The sequence below is a fragment of the Pieris brassicae genome, chromosome 5 (assembly GCF_905147105.1).
Source record: "Pieris brassicae chromosome 5, ilPieBrab1.1, whole genome shotgun sequence".
Lineage (NCBI taxonomy): Eukaryota > Metazoa > Arthropoda > Insecta > Lepidoptera > Pieridae > Pieris > Pieris brassicae.
This window is the reverse complement of record NC_059669.1, coordinates 9,180,751-9,196,084: the sequence shown is the minus strand read 5'-3', so window position 1 is coordinate 9,196,084 and position 15,334 is coordinate 9,180,751. Positions and strand designations below refer to the sequence as shown.

Below are 15,334 nucleotides of genomic sequence, written 5' to 3'. Positions count from 1 at the left end.
AAACATAGACTACAGAGCTGAGAGCTGTTGTAACAGAGTGAAAGTTATACAGAACAAAAGTTTATGCTTTATGGTGTCTTTTTTTCAGTGATAACTGTCACAATCTCTCATCTTTCGTCTGTACTCTGAGATGATATGTTGATACTGTATTCTATGGCTATGATTGAACTTACATTTATCATTGAAAAAAAATAAGTAAAAAATAAATATTCAAAAATTGTGTACGAAAACCAAGTGTTTAAGAACGTGAAGTAATAAAGCTTCCGCCTTCCTGATCAACTCGTTTTTTTTATAAACGATTCAATGGCGCCTATTGTAAAAAATATATTACACACTGGGCAAAAGTATATACCTATTACAGATGGTAGTAAGGTATGGGTAAATGTGTATTGTTTAAAATATATCATAGAATAATCTTTTCCTGATATAATATGTAAATTTAAACCTTATTACAGGCTCACTTTCATTTCCAAACTTGGAAGCTAGGCAAAGAAAGAATCCTTGTCGACGATAGTAAAAAGATTGGTAAAAAGGAGCCAATGGTATTAGTAATTGGTCACAAATTTAAATTAGAGGTTTGGGAAACTATAGTCAAAATGATGGCAGTTGGAGAAGTCTCTAGTTTTATTGTGCAAAAGGAGGTTTGTATTGATGAACACTTTTTACTATCCTTGAGAAGTCTGTAGTTTTAGCACAATGCCTTATTTTTAAAACTATAAAGTAAATTTGTATTGTTACTGTTTGTTAACTGTAAACATCATATTTTAATTATAATGTTAAAGATGAGTTTAAGTGAATAATTATGCTACTACAGTTAATACAATGTATGATGTATAAAATTAAATGTTTAATCAATTTTAGCTGGTTTATAGTTATCCATTTGTTTCTAAAACCTTAAGAGAACTAGGACTAGAGCAAAAAGTTAAACATTCATGCACAATGACTTTGCATACAGAAGGCATTGGATATCCTGATCTAGATGACTTAATAAGTAATCCCTGCAATTTGGAGTTCATTATAGGTGAGTGTTGAGATAATCATAATCCCTGTCTATGATTTCTTGGATTCAACTCAAAACCAAGAATTCTGCCATGGGGCTATATAAACATTAATGTTGTTACTGTCTGATATATCAGTCCCTAGGCTTTAAAGTCTCCTAAAAAGCATTTAAAAGGTATTCAAAAATTCTACAATAAGACCATTTATTAACATAAAAGGTTCTATAAATTGAAGTCTTGTATTTTTATATCTTTAGAACTGTTGCAAGTTGAGAAGTCGGATGAATATGAGAAGGAACTCTGGCAGCTCAATATAGAACAAAGACTGAAGTTAGTACCTGAACTAAAAGAAAAAGGAAATAAGTTATATGCTGAAAAACATTACAGCAAAGCTGAGGACTGTTATGGACAGGCACTGGCTATTCTGGAGCAATTAATGATTAGGTATGTCTTATGATAATTAAATTTCATTTTGCATTTCACATTAAAATACTAGCATTTTTCTGTTACTTGTCATGACATGAACATGACTTTTAAGGAAGATCATTTAATTACATAATATTTTATAATTCTGTGATTTATTGACTTACTCTATCATATAGAAACATTGTAATTATTCAAGGTGAGTTTATGACGATATTATTTTTTAACAAGACCAGAAATGGTAAATGAGCATTACTATTTATTTGAATACCCCACCCTGACTAATTGTACAATCACTATCAAAATTTCAGAGAGAGAAAGAAAGATGAGGAATGGATAACTCTTAATAACCTAAAATTACCCATTCTTCTAAACTATGCACAATGCAAGCTTCTTAAAGATGATTATTATGCAGTTTTAGAGCATTGTAATACAGTTCTTGAACATGACAAAGGTTTGTGAATTACTATATAAATAAATTTAATATTGACAGCTCACATGATTTAAAACCATTTTGTTATTGTTAGCATTAAATTATGATGTATATGCGAGAAAATAGCTACAAATAATGGTAGTAAGTTAGTTACTATCTTTTGCATCTCTTTTCAATTCTAGATTTGAGTTAGATTATTATTCATTTTATCCCAATATTTAACACAAATGTAATTTACATGACAAAAAACTTATTCCAGATAATGTCAAAGCACTATACCGACGCGGCCGTGCACACGTTGGTGCTTGGAATCCTGAGGAAGCAGAAAAAGACTTTTTGCGAGTGAAAGAACTTTGCCCTACTCTAGCTGCAGGCATTAATAAGGAGCTGGATAATATTCGATCGCTAAAAAAAGAGAAAGCTGAAAAAGACAGAGATGCATTGAGGAAAATATTTGATAGGGAACGTGATGAAACATAATACAAGTTATTGTTGCAAACAATTGCTGTTGTGTGTTGAAACTAGATGGCGTTGCCCATATATTAATTAAAAGTGCAATAGCAGCAGTGAATTTAAAAAATAATAGTTTTTATGAGTTTTTTGAAAGCTCTGAAATTTTTTTATATACTAGGAATACATTTAACTTAATTTGTCTATAAAGTGAAATATTCTAACTTTTTATTAGCTATTCTCCATGGCTAACATTTTACCATAGCAACATTTTTTATTCATGCTCTGCTCCTTTTGTTGAATGTCTGTTTTTATATAAATAAGCCTTTAATATTTCTTAAAGTCCATGCAACAAAAAAGAATATTTTTGACAGTAGTGCATACCGGTATTCGTAAAGTTCCTGAGATTAGGTTGTTCAACCAAATAAATTTTGTAGCTTAAAAATCTATGTGTTTTAGTTTTTAGACTATTCTGTAAATTTGTTGTTTGGCTTTGTTTGTAATTGTGGCAAGATAAGGATTTACTTTTATACTGTTTCTATGTAGAGAAAATTATATTTATTACAAAAAGAAATTGAATTAATGTTCTTCCTGTTTATCTATAGGTATGAAGCATTTTTATAGAAACATAATTTGTGATTCATGTGTATTATACTGTAGATTGTACTAACAACAGACTGATAGTTATGTTAGATACTTGTTTAGAAATAATTATGTTTTATTTATTGATTGTGATATTATTCCAATTATTATTATTCTTGTAGTTTTCTTATTGTGAAATACATATAATATTGTACCTTTAATTTGAATTTACCTTGTACAGCCTTCTAAAAACAAACAATTTACAACTAACGTCATTATTATACGAAGGTTTTTTAACAGCAGAACGTTATTTTATTAAATAGGTGAATTTATTTAAGAACATACTTTTTAGTTCAATGGCAATGTGTTATTTTTGTTGACATTGGCTATAGATTATCCACTACTCCTCGACGCGCGATGCCAAATGGCCTTGCCGTCGTCATCTACTACTAATAACTAATCTGTGACTTCCATGAGTTCCAACCTAACCTTTTTATTAAACAGCAAGTACATTGGAGTTAACCTATATCTAATGTAAACAAACTATAAATGGAAACAATTTAAAATGACTGAAGAAGTTAGAACTAATGAAGAGTATGCTTATTTAGACAGAGGAGGGTTCTCGTCTGAAAAACATAAAATAGAATTACGAGGTCTTCCTAAATTTTATGGAATAGCTGTAAATATTTATTTTAAAATTTAAAACTTTTTCTTTATCTTGTACCGATAGAGGAAACCACTTAAAACTATACATATTTCAGGAATTAAAAAAGTTGATGAATCAAAAGTTGGGGTTAAGTGTAAGTAAAATCAAACGGCAAAAGTTTGGAAATCATTGGTTATATGCGTGTTTTCAAAACGATGAAGAGCGTGATAAAGCTATAACAGCACTAAATGGATATGAATGGAAAGGTATAAGAGAATAAATAAGTCATAAAAAAATATATCACATTACAATAAACAATTGCTCTTTTAGGTAAGAAATTAATTGCTGAAATTGCAAAACCAGCACCAGATCCATTAGTAAAAAGAAAACAGGAATGTAAAGTGAATGATAAGAATCCTAAACGACAGAAAACTGAGATAGATGAAACCAAATGTCAGGAGGAACGATTAAAGGATGCTGTTATACCCTATTGGAAATATCCTTATGAGGAACAGGTGTGTACTAATAAAAAGTTGGTCCAATTTTAATATATGTAGGTTTCAGTCTTGAATGTTTATTGCCAATATGGCAAAGAAATAATATATATTGTTAGAAAAATATATACAGATTGAGTTTATTATTATTAAATAAATTTGATTAATTAATTACTTACAGCTCACTTTAAAAACAAAGGAAATAAAGCAAGTTTTAATGAAATTTGATAATGAGTTGTGGAAGATAGATAAACAAAAAAGGAGTAAAATAGAAGACAATAGAAAGTTGTATGATGGCTTAAGTTTTGAACTTAAACCTATTGAAAGATCTCCCATTATAGAGGGTTATAGGTATGTGTAGAAAGAACAATACAAAGACAAAATAGTAAGGACTTATTATTTCAAAACAGTTAAAGCTATTTTTTAAGAATTTTAATAATATAATTATAAAAAAAACATGGTTAATTCACATGCATATTACCAGATGTACAGAATCATTAATTCTCAGCATAATTGTAATTGTTTTAATTTAGTAGGCCAAATAACATGTTTTTTCTAACAGAAAATATATCTACTCAGTGGTCATTCAGGTTTAATAGGACACCTAGTGAATGTTAGAAAGAATTACTCTTTATATTATATTTTTAGGAACAAGTGTGAATTTACAGTTGGAATCGATGAGGAAACTAAGAAGCCCACAGTTGGGTTCAGGTTAGGATGCTATTGGGCAGGATCTGTGGCTGTTGCTCCAGTGCAAGTGCTTAAGCATATTCCAGAGAATATGAAGAAAGCAGTGCTTGTGAGTTGAGTTTAGAATAGAATAGAAGGGAATATTAGCAAATGCTGTATATCCAATAGAAATCTACAACACAAAGTTTTGATTTGTCTGTGGCATTCCCCATTTACTTTTGTATTGCTACTTTTATTAAAGTCAACTGAATATTTACATAATACAAACTTGAATCCAGGGGAATAACTTATAAATTTTGTAGTAAATAATCGGGTAATAAAAAAAATAAATGAATTAATACTATTCATTATTTTGCGATTATGATATTAATGCTTTAATAATCAATGTCCATTTCACTTGAACAATATTACTCATATTTTTACAGGTTTTCCAGGAGTTCATTCGCAAATCAGAATTACCTCCTTACAGTCCTGTTGACTATTCTGGATACTGGAAATGTCTGACTGTTCGGCAGTCATCACATAATGGTGACATCATGCTTATTATTGCTATGGATCCTCAGGTAAGTCCATTCTCAAATTTATGTTTCGTCAGTACTGCCCATAATTTGTTTATTTTCATGTTGTGCCCACTAAGCATATTTCCTCTTTTATGACATTACTCATAACCCAAAATAGATCCCTATCCAGTGCTTATTTATTTTCCAATTATGTATTCATTCTGCTGAATTCGGCGGTAGCAGTGCTAAGTTGTCAAAAAATATTTGTGAATTTATTAGCTTTTTTAGAATGAAACTTTTTTGAGAAGTTTCTATATTAGAAACAACTGGTTATAAATATTTTATTGATTGTATTTCGTTTGTTTACAGATACTATCAGCTGATGAGCGAGAGAAAGTGAAGGAAGAAATAAATAGTTACTTCACTTCGGAAGAGTCGTGTGGAATTACATCTGTCTATGTCCACTTTGTTGCAAAGAGGTTAGTATAGTGGATGTATTATTTGGTTTTTTGTTATTATAAAACGGTTAATTATTTTCGTTACTCATGTTATTTTGGGACTATCTTTAAGTTTCCAATAAAATAATAAAGGCTGTTCCTAGACTAAATATACTTTATACTAATTAAGTTCCTAGCCTCATCACAATTTACCATTTTACAAGTGTACATAACGCTGGTATTCACCATCTTTGTGAGAGGCAAATGCCTAGAAAAGGTATTTAATCCTGTGGTTGGTCCCCAACCAACAGTGGCTAGATAATATTCAGCATTATGGACATGACTAGATACTACGTCTAAATCATTAGTGGCAGTGTGTGTTTGACTATATGTGAGTGTATGAATATATGTAAGAGTATGTAAATTAAACTTGTGTGCAAAATTAAAATCGAATGGCTACATTGCTTAGAAACAGCTATTTTACAAGATCATATTGTGACTATATATACTTAAACAATAATTAGTTTGCTATGCAAAAATGGCCCAAGATAGAATGTATGTTTCTAGGAGAGCAGGTGAGGAACCCGCTAAACCCATACATGTATTAGGAGCCACGCACATAACTGACACAATACTCGGTAGACAGTTTAGAATATCGCCTGAAGCTTTCTTCCAGGTTAGTATTATGATATTTACCTTTAGGGAGCGTTCAAGTATTACGTAACGAATTTGCGACGGGTGGAGGGGGTCCTCTTGTAAAACGTTACGATGCGGGGCGGGGATTGAATGACGCGTTATTGTTAATATTATTTTCCACTTTCCAGGACCTTACACCACATGGTAAGTTTTAGGTATTAAGGAGTCACTGGGGTGGTCACGAAACGATTTACTATTGGATACAGAAAACGTTACGGCACGTTTCATGGTGGCGGGGGGTGGTCACGAATCTCCCAAAATTTGCGTGACGTAATACTTGAACGCTCCTTTTACAAGTACCAAGGGTTTTACAATGTTTTGGTGTAACAAAAGCGAGAATAATTATTAGCTAGCTTCTGTCTGCTTAAATTTATTGCTCATAAACTTATGACAGTTAATGCCTAGTGGCGTCACCGTGCGGCTCTCCCTGAGGTACGAACTCCAGCTGTGCACCAGACTTTCTCTCTATTACATTGACCACTTGCTCTTATGGTGAAGGAAAACATCGGCTTGCCTTGACCTAAAAGGTAGCGCCACTGTTACATATGACAGTACTGTTGTACAATTCTTCATTATTGTTGTATTTTTCAGTTGCTTAAAATTAGTTCAACTCAAATTAATTTATAATTAAAAACTTTTAAGATAAACACAGCTGGCGCGGAGATCCTATACCAGAAAGCGATAGATTTGAGTCGTGTAAATGACAACTCTATACTTATTGATGTATGCTGCGGTACTGGCACCATTGGCTTGTGTTTTGCTAAGGTAATAAATAACTTTTATATTCATCAATATTCCCTTTTCCAGGCCGCTACGTGATAAAGGGTAGCGTACAAAAATTTGTCTTAAAAATGTGTCCCCTTAGAGAACACGAAATCTCTGAACTTAAGGTTCAGTACAGTTCATAGGTTTACAGTTTACAGAAAGAAAATATTGCCCGTCTAGGAGCCCTTTTAGAAATAAAGATGCCTTAACAATTTACATTGCAAAAATTGCAGTCATCAGATAAAATACTAGATAAAATCAATGGTTTAAGGAAATCTGGTTTATTAACTAAAATTATCTAAATGTAGTTTGCTGATTTCTTGAATTATAGTCAGATTTTTTTATATAACAGACCTGTTATCGGCAATTGCAAACGGACTCACCTGTGCCACGTTACCTCTTGGTAAAAGGTATCAAGTGCTTTTAGGAAATACTTCAGGGGGCGGATGGTTCCACATACTGGTGGTGCAAAAAGTGCGTAGTACGCTCAGCTGCAAAACGACGGACGTCGAGGTGATACGAGTAGAACATTCTGCCTCGACGTCCGATGATGAAATTCACAATAGAATTTTAAACTAAATTTACTTTAGCCACTTATAAGTTGAATCTATGTTCATTTTGTTATTCACACTACAATTATCTGTCACACTATTGTACATCTTATAAAAATTAAATTACATATAAAAAGATTCCTCTGGCATCGCCTCCAATGGCTTTTCAAATAAAGAGCTGCCAACATACAAAATTAAAAATTAATTGATGTTTCGTTTGCGTATAAGATATTTATGAATAAGGTTTAATGCCCTCTTAGCTAAATTTTAATTTCTATAGATATCCAAGGCATTCCATTATCCCTTTGTCTTTCCTAGTAGAAGAATGCGTTTTGGCTAAAAACGTTTGCATATCGTTGGTCCTATAGAGGCTGTCACTCTGAAATCAATTTGCTTTTAATTTTTATAACTTTTCTATGTATGTATGAGTGTGCGTTGTGTTGTGCGAGCGTTGGAAAGCTTTTGTAAATAAATATACATACCTTAGATAACATTATAAAATTACTTAGTTTTAAACTACTGTATTAGTGATTTAAGTATTCTAGAAGCCATATTGTATGGGGACGTTAAAGTATTACGTAAGCAGGTTTACTACAATTATTTATCCTTGCAAACTGGTAGCAAATGTAAATTTAGAATCAAATTAACATCTTTTCTGTTGAAGTTCACACGTGTACTTTGTTACTGATGTGAATAAAGTTGTTTTTAGTTTGAGTTTTAATTGTTATAATACTGATTTATGTTTTAGCATTGCGGACAGGTTCTGGGCCTAGAACTAATAGAGAAAGCAGTTGAAGACGCTAGAGCGAACGCGTTATTGAACAATATCGAAAATTGTGAGTTTTATGCGGGTAAAGCGGAAACAACACTACACGCAGTGTTGGCACGTGCGAGCGCTGATGACGTCATCGCTGTTGTAGACCCGCCTAGGGCTGGGTTACGTAAGTTCCTTTATGTACTAATAATGTTTTTTTGTTTCTTAATATTAAGAATTTTAAATATTTTTTTTCAATTGATAACTTTTTAAATAAAACACTTTTTTACCGGATTGAAGCTGTGTATTATTATAAAGTTGATTATTTATGTCACCGTGACCACGCACGCCGTAAAGCACGCGAAACGTCGAAAAACTAAATTTAAAATTATGTAAAATAATTATAAGTGTGTAAAAGCTATGGTAACAAAAGACAATACTTAATAACTTTTTTAGTTAATTCTGCTCTCAGATTTCTGTATCTGTTTCGTGATCATTTGTTTTTTCCAAAAGTCATATAGATCAGCCTTCTGTGTCGCACAGCCGTCGTCGACTATTTGGTCCAAGGCATGCTGGTTTTCTTACGAAGTTTTCCTTCATCATAGCATGCCTGCTTTCCTTCATTTGATATACATATATTAAATTTTCTGTATCGTAGATATGTCCGCAATAACGACCCTGCGCAATAATAAAAAAGTCAAAAGGCTCATATACATATCGTGTAGCCCAGCCTCTGTTACAAAAAACTTTGTGGACCTCAGTCGAGCCTCCTCAAAGACGCTACACGGTGCTCCTTTCATCCCCATATGCGCTGTACCAGTTGATATGTTTCCGCATACGAAGCACGTGGAGTTGATTGTGCTGTTTGAGAGGGAACAGGTGAGGGATCAGACAATTTTATAAAAATATGTTCACAGATTTTTGGCGTGCCCTAACGATTTTCTATATCTTTATCAAAAACATTAGATTAAAAGAAAATTACCGATAATCTAAACCTGTAGGGTTTTTGATTAAACTTCTAAACGTCTACACCGATTTTTTATAATTTTTTTAGAGTTGAAGCGGTTTTGATGTTTTAAATTTACAATTAGATGTTTTTGTTAGTTTTTGTGTGAACAACTGTTAGGTCCGTTATTAAAGTTAAGGTATTCAATATATTACCTTGGAACCCCTCATTCTTGTATTTTCTAAAGTGACCAGTCTGGGTTTGTGCTTGTATACAAGTGTTTAGTGATAAAATCGGTGAGAACTATTCAACTGTAACTTAAAATGTGGTGAATTATTTTTTTATATATCATTTCAATTATGTCTTAGGGGTCGTGTATTATGTAACGAAACGATGCGGGGCGGGGATTGATTTTAACGCGTTATAGTTAATAATATTTTAGACGTTCCTGTACGATACACCACGCAAAGGTAAATTTTAGGTATAAAGAGATACTGGGTGATCACGAAATGTTTACTATTGGTACAGAAAACATGACGTCTCGTTTTATGGGGGGGGGGGTCAAGAATCTCCAAAAATTACGTGACGTAATACTTGAACGCTATACGCTTTATTTATTTATTCATTTGGGAAACAAACAGATACATCTCTAAAAGTAGAAGTCAGAAAAGAAATATAAACATAAGAAATAAAGCATTGGATATATCCACAAAAAGTTTCACTGATAAAAAAAGGATATAAAGCAAAACAAAACGTGACATGACAAAGAACAAAATATTTAAGTAAACAATACAAAGTTTATAGATCGGTAGAACGACAGATATACTAGTAGCCAAAATAAGAAGAAAGATACAAGGTTTACTACTCGAATAGTTGGTTTAACCTATTCTTAAATGAAGCAGTAGAGGAGTGCTAAAAAAGATCGATATTAGTAGTAGAATCAAAAGTAGAACACATCCTGTGAAGAGGCTCACGGAACCCAATGTTGGTTCTGGGAGTCGGAAGGTTAAAGGTTCTGTGCGAGCGTAGAGATCTGGCAGGAATATTGAATCTTATGAGTTCGAGAAGATTTGAACAAGTTAATTCATATACGCATATTTTTCTTATAGTGACACAATCTATCAAACTACGCCTAGTACTCAAAGAAAGCAAATTATATTTTTTTTAAAGTTCGTTGTATTTAGCCCTACCACCGTTCATGCGACAATTTAAAATACGCAAAAATTTCTTTTGTACAGCCTCCAGTTGTGTAACATATATAGCGTAGTAGGGATTCCAGATTGGACTAGCGTATTCCAACTGAGACTGCACAAGCGTCTTATAGAGGTGAATATATGTGGTTTTGTCTTTGAAAGGTTTGGTGACACGCGTTATGAAACCCAACATACGGTAGGCTTTATTAATAATCAAGCCTATGTGTTTATCTAGGGATAATTTGGAGTCAAGAAGGACCCCAAGATCCCTTACAGAGCTCACACGTTCGAGGGAATGGTTTCCAAAGGTGAAGTTGGCCGTGATTGTTTTATGTATTTTCCTTGTAAACACGATATGCTGACATTTACTGTATTTTAAGAATAATTTGTTTATTTTGCAGTAGTCATCTAGCCTATCGAGATCTTTCTGAATAAGTTCCACATCAGAAAGTGCAACTACCGTTTTATATAACTTTAAGTCGTCTGCGTATAACAAGTACTTGCAGTGTAAAAAACATTTAGATATGTCGTTGATAAATAAACAAAAGAGCAACGGCCCAAGGATTGAGCCTTGGGGGACACCGGATGTCACTACTATTTGAGAAGAAGTAAACCCATTTATTACCACTGATTGAACACGATTAGATAGATATGCCGTAAACCATCTTAAAAGATTGCCCTTAATACCATTAAAAGACAGCTTTTGTAAAAGCATCATATGGTCAACCTTATCAAAAGCCTTCTGAAAGTCCGTGTAGATTGTGTCTATCTGATGTTTATTATCTAAACTACTAAAAATATAATTAGTAAAAACAAGGAGGTTAGAGAGAGTAGATTTACCAGCTGCGAATCCGTGCTGTTGGTCTATAATAACGTGCCTTAGGCTGGAATAAATTCGTCGGTGAACTAATCTTTCCAAGATCTTAGGGATTGCAGAAAGTATTGAAATCGGTCGGTAATTTTCGACATCACTCCTTTCACCAGTCTTAAAGATAGGCGTTATATAAGATAATTTCCAGCAATCAGGAAAAGTGCCACTGGACATACACTTATTGAATATAATCTGTAAAGGGACACACAATGAACGATGTGTATGCTTTAGAAAAACTGGTCTAATTTGATCTGGACCAGGACCTTTACTCGGATCAAGCAAATATAGTTCCTTGCTGATCTCGTCTACATCGAAATACAAGTTATGCACAAGGATCTGAGAGTCACTGGAAAGGCTCTCTTCAACTGTCACAGCGTCTCCATCCGAGTGAGTTTGAGGTTCAAATACTGACTGAAAATAATTTGAAAATAACTCAACTATTTGTTTGGGATCGTCGGATGAAATGCTGCCATACTTCATTAGTTTAGGGTAACCTAAATTACTTTGTTTTAGAGTGGAAGTATATTTCCAAAAATGTTTGATATTAGATTTAAGCGATTCTTCAATCCTTTCTATATAGCGATTATAACAAAGTTTCATAAGATTTTTAACACGTGCTCTTAATAAAGAAAACTCTTGATAGTCGAGTAAGCCTTTGTAGGTCTTCCAGCGACACCAGAGTTTCTTCTTACGATTAAGAGCTCTAATCAGCCCTCTGCTAAACCAAACTGGATACTTACGGGATTTAGGTTTAGAGAATGGCACGCAAGCAGCAATAATTGCATTTATTTTTGAGTAGAAGACGGTAACAGCATCCTCAGAATGGGACGTGGCTAGTAATGTCACCCAATCGACCTTATCGATAGCATTATTTATTAAGTCATAATCTGCATTAAATAAATTTCTTTGATTGAAAGTAGCTGATGTCATGACAGTTAACCTATTAACAGTACTAAGAATATCTAAAGGCGGGTGATGAGGAACAGGACCAAGTAAAGGATCATCAGAGAAATCAACACGCCCGGAAAGTGTTGTTAGGACTAGGTCCAGGAGCCGCCCATTGTTGTTGTGGATAACATTATTTTGTTATAAATTCATAAAAGACATGGTATGCAACAACAATTTCGATGACTCAGTATTTGCAGATTGTAGTAGGGTATCTGGAGAGGATGACCAGATGAGATAAGGTAAATTAAAGTCACCTGTAATTATGTAATTAGAAAATCGAGCGCTAGCGTGTATGTCATGCAGTTTTTGAAAGAATTTTAAGTATGCAGAGGTATGAGTAACGGGAGAAAAGTAACAAGCAGTCAGGAGGAGACCAGCATGAGATGGCAAGTGAATGTATATTTCCTCCAAGTCCGGGGTTTCAAACTCAGTCAATCTGATAGATTTAATTCCTCTTTTCACCATAACTAAAACTCCACCGCCACCTTTTTTACGAGAGAATTGGAGGTTTCTGTCCCGTCGAAATACATCATAACCACCCGAATGCAACTCTCCATCAAAAACAGAATCCACCAACCAAGTCTCAACCAGAACAATAACATCAAAGTTGCTAAGAAGAATACTATTTTTGAGTTTATCTATTTTACTCTTGATGCCTCCACAGTTTTGATAGTAAATAGATAAGGTATTTTGAGCCATTATCCATAGTCAAAAACATGAAAGATAGGAAACAAGGTGAAAATTATAGAAAAATCCAGTTTCGCACTCCACACCGCAGTTAAAGAATATTTAAAGATCAAGATTCTAACAAAAAATATAGAAAATTTGAATACAATATAAAAAATATGTAGGCTATACAAACGTAATATTAGCTTTTAAAAATCAAATTAAATATGTGATTTTATTTAGGTTCAAAAACTTGTTTGGTATTTGGATGCACTCACCTTTTAGACTTTTGCAATGAAAAATATATTTGTGAATATCAACCACGCGTAATTTGGCCAAATCTTTTGCCGAGACTTAGTAAAATATTGTATGCAATCGAAACTCAGTCTTGTTATGCGCGGGCTACGGGTATCGTGTCTACCATGGTAACAAAAACGGTAGTATCCTTAGTCGACATACACTCTAGAAGCTTTGTCTGGGACATCTAAAATTGGTTTGAAAGTATTTATCTGTAATCATAAGGACCATATTAGTTTAACATATAACCCTTTACGCGAGAGACACGTGTTTCCATAAATAGAAGAGTAAAGTCAAATTGTCAGATGAAAAATATAATACGTTAAATAAAAATAAATATAAAACCTTTTTTTTACAGGAGCCATCAAATGAAGTAGCGGACATTGTAAAGGAAAATACTGAAGAAGAAAAAAACCTTGACCCAGAAGTAAAGACAGATAATCAAGAGGATATTATAGATACATTATGTATTGATATATAATATACAAATCATTATTTACAAAGTGTTTTATTTCTCTTTCTGGTTATTTAAATCTAATTAATATTATAACTGCTATAGGTTTATTTTTAAACGTAACCTCTTTTTTATTATGGGAATAGTTTTAACTTTATGCTAGTTTCAAGTACAAAACGTAACCTTTTACATTGAGGTGTAAATAGCCACGCCATAGACAAAGAGAGATGCAGAGTATATCTACTTGGTCTATTATTTATTTATTTGTTAACAGCATACATGACAAAGAATATAATAATACAGTAAAAATCTGTTATAACGACATTGAAGGGTTTACTCATATTTGGCCATACAATCCGATAGTCATAACAGCCGATGACGTTGTTATTAAGTACCTAATACAATAGAATTCAGCCGGGACCTTTTATTTTTGTCAATATAATCGGTATGTTGTTCTGAACGATGTCGTCGTAAACGGTTTTGATTATATATAGACTGATAAGGTAGTAAACCTTATAAACTACCAACATTTTTTTACTTCAAAAAACGACATACGACATTTATCTCTTGGTCTTACCAAACCTATCGCAAATATATCCAGGTCTGGTGCAGAACTGAAGGAACGGCTAAGCAGCGAAGTGACTGCTGGCGCAGGACAGCTCGTGAGATGCCTCAGGGGTCTTTAATACTTCCATAACGACCTGAAGGCCTTTCAGGTCAAAATTCACTGAACTCATTTAGATAACTATGTATTGATATGTTCGTATGGTAATTTCCGAACTAATCCAACTTCAATAAAAGATCAGACCAATTCTTAAATGGCCGGCAACGCACTCGCGAGCCCCCTGGCATTGAGTGTTCATGTGAGGCGGTATCACTTAACATCAGATGAGCTTCGTGTCCGTTTGCCCCTATTTCTATAAAAATAAAAAAAATCAAACATCTTAGGGGTTATTTCGATAGAAGTTAATAATCATTCTATGACGCTTAAAAACATAATTTACACTTGGCATCTGTATAAATTAATAACGAATGTCAAAACGACGATGGTATCATAGTTTTAGTTCAAAGTTATTGCTATTCCTTAACCGATCTTAAAACTGTCAATACAATAGATTTAAAAAAGTCGAAGTTAATAACTATAATGAGAAATAAAATAATTAGGTCCGTGATAGACCTCATCTGCGGTAGCCAGAGACGCTAACTTCTCAGTAATTTTGCGGGAATTTAATAAAGCGATCCCCAATGAAACTCGCATTCCAACTCCCGCTATGCATTGCTATAATGCGCTGAATTTTAACACGTTCGTCCATTATCAGACTATGTACGGGAGACAAAAACATCGTTTGACAGAAGAAACATTAATGGCGGTCTCTTTCTGCAGAGGAATTAATAAATGACCCATTATCCCAGATCATTTCGACTGTAATCTTGACACTTAGTATGAAAAAAAAGTGAATAAATGAAATTACGCAAATCAGAATTATTTTCGCATTACTGCACGTCGGTTGTCTTTCTGCAGATTGTAGAAAGCTATAGT

General features: G+C 33.2%; 2 protein-coding genes across 2 annotated transcripts; both read left to right on the top strand.

Annotated features, from left to right (window-relative positions):
- The first annotated feature begins 112 nt into the window (after positions 1–112).
- Positions 113–2,966, top strand: LOC123710397 (AH receptor-interacting protein). Its single transcript, XM_045662258.1, has 6 exons — positions 113–372; positions 456–641; positions 862–1,021; positions 1,256–1,442; positions 1,733–1,875; positions 2,114–2,966. Exons 1-6 carry the CDS (start codon positions 304–306, stop codon positions 2,332–2,334), a joined length of 966 nt encoding a protein of 321 aa, XP_045518214.1. The 5' UTR covers positions 113–303; the 3' UTR covers positions 2,335–2,966.
- A 391-nt stretch (positions 2,967–3,357) lies between these two features.
- On the top strand, positions 3,358–13,837 carry LOC123710059 (tRNA (uracil-5-)-methyltransferase homolog A). Its single transcript, XM_045661746.1, has 12 exons — positions 3,358–3,565; positions 3,648–3,798; positions 3,863–4,047; positions 4,208–4,377; positions 4,675–4,825; positions 5,142–5,279; positions 5,586–5,695; positions 6,221–6,329; positions 6,992–7,114; positions 8,414–8,606; positions 9,078–9,298; positions 13,699–13,837. The coding sequence occupies exons 1-12, from the start codon at positions 3,452–3,454 to the stop codon at positions 13,819–13,821; spliced, it is 1,788 nt and encodes a 595-aa protein (XP_045517702.1). The 5' UTR covers positions 3,358–3,451; the 3' UTR covers positions 13,822–13,837.
- The last annotated feature ends 1,497 nt before the right edge of the window (positions 13,838–15,334 follow it).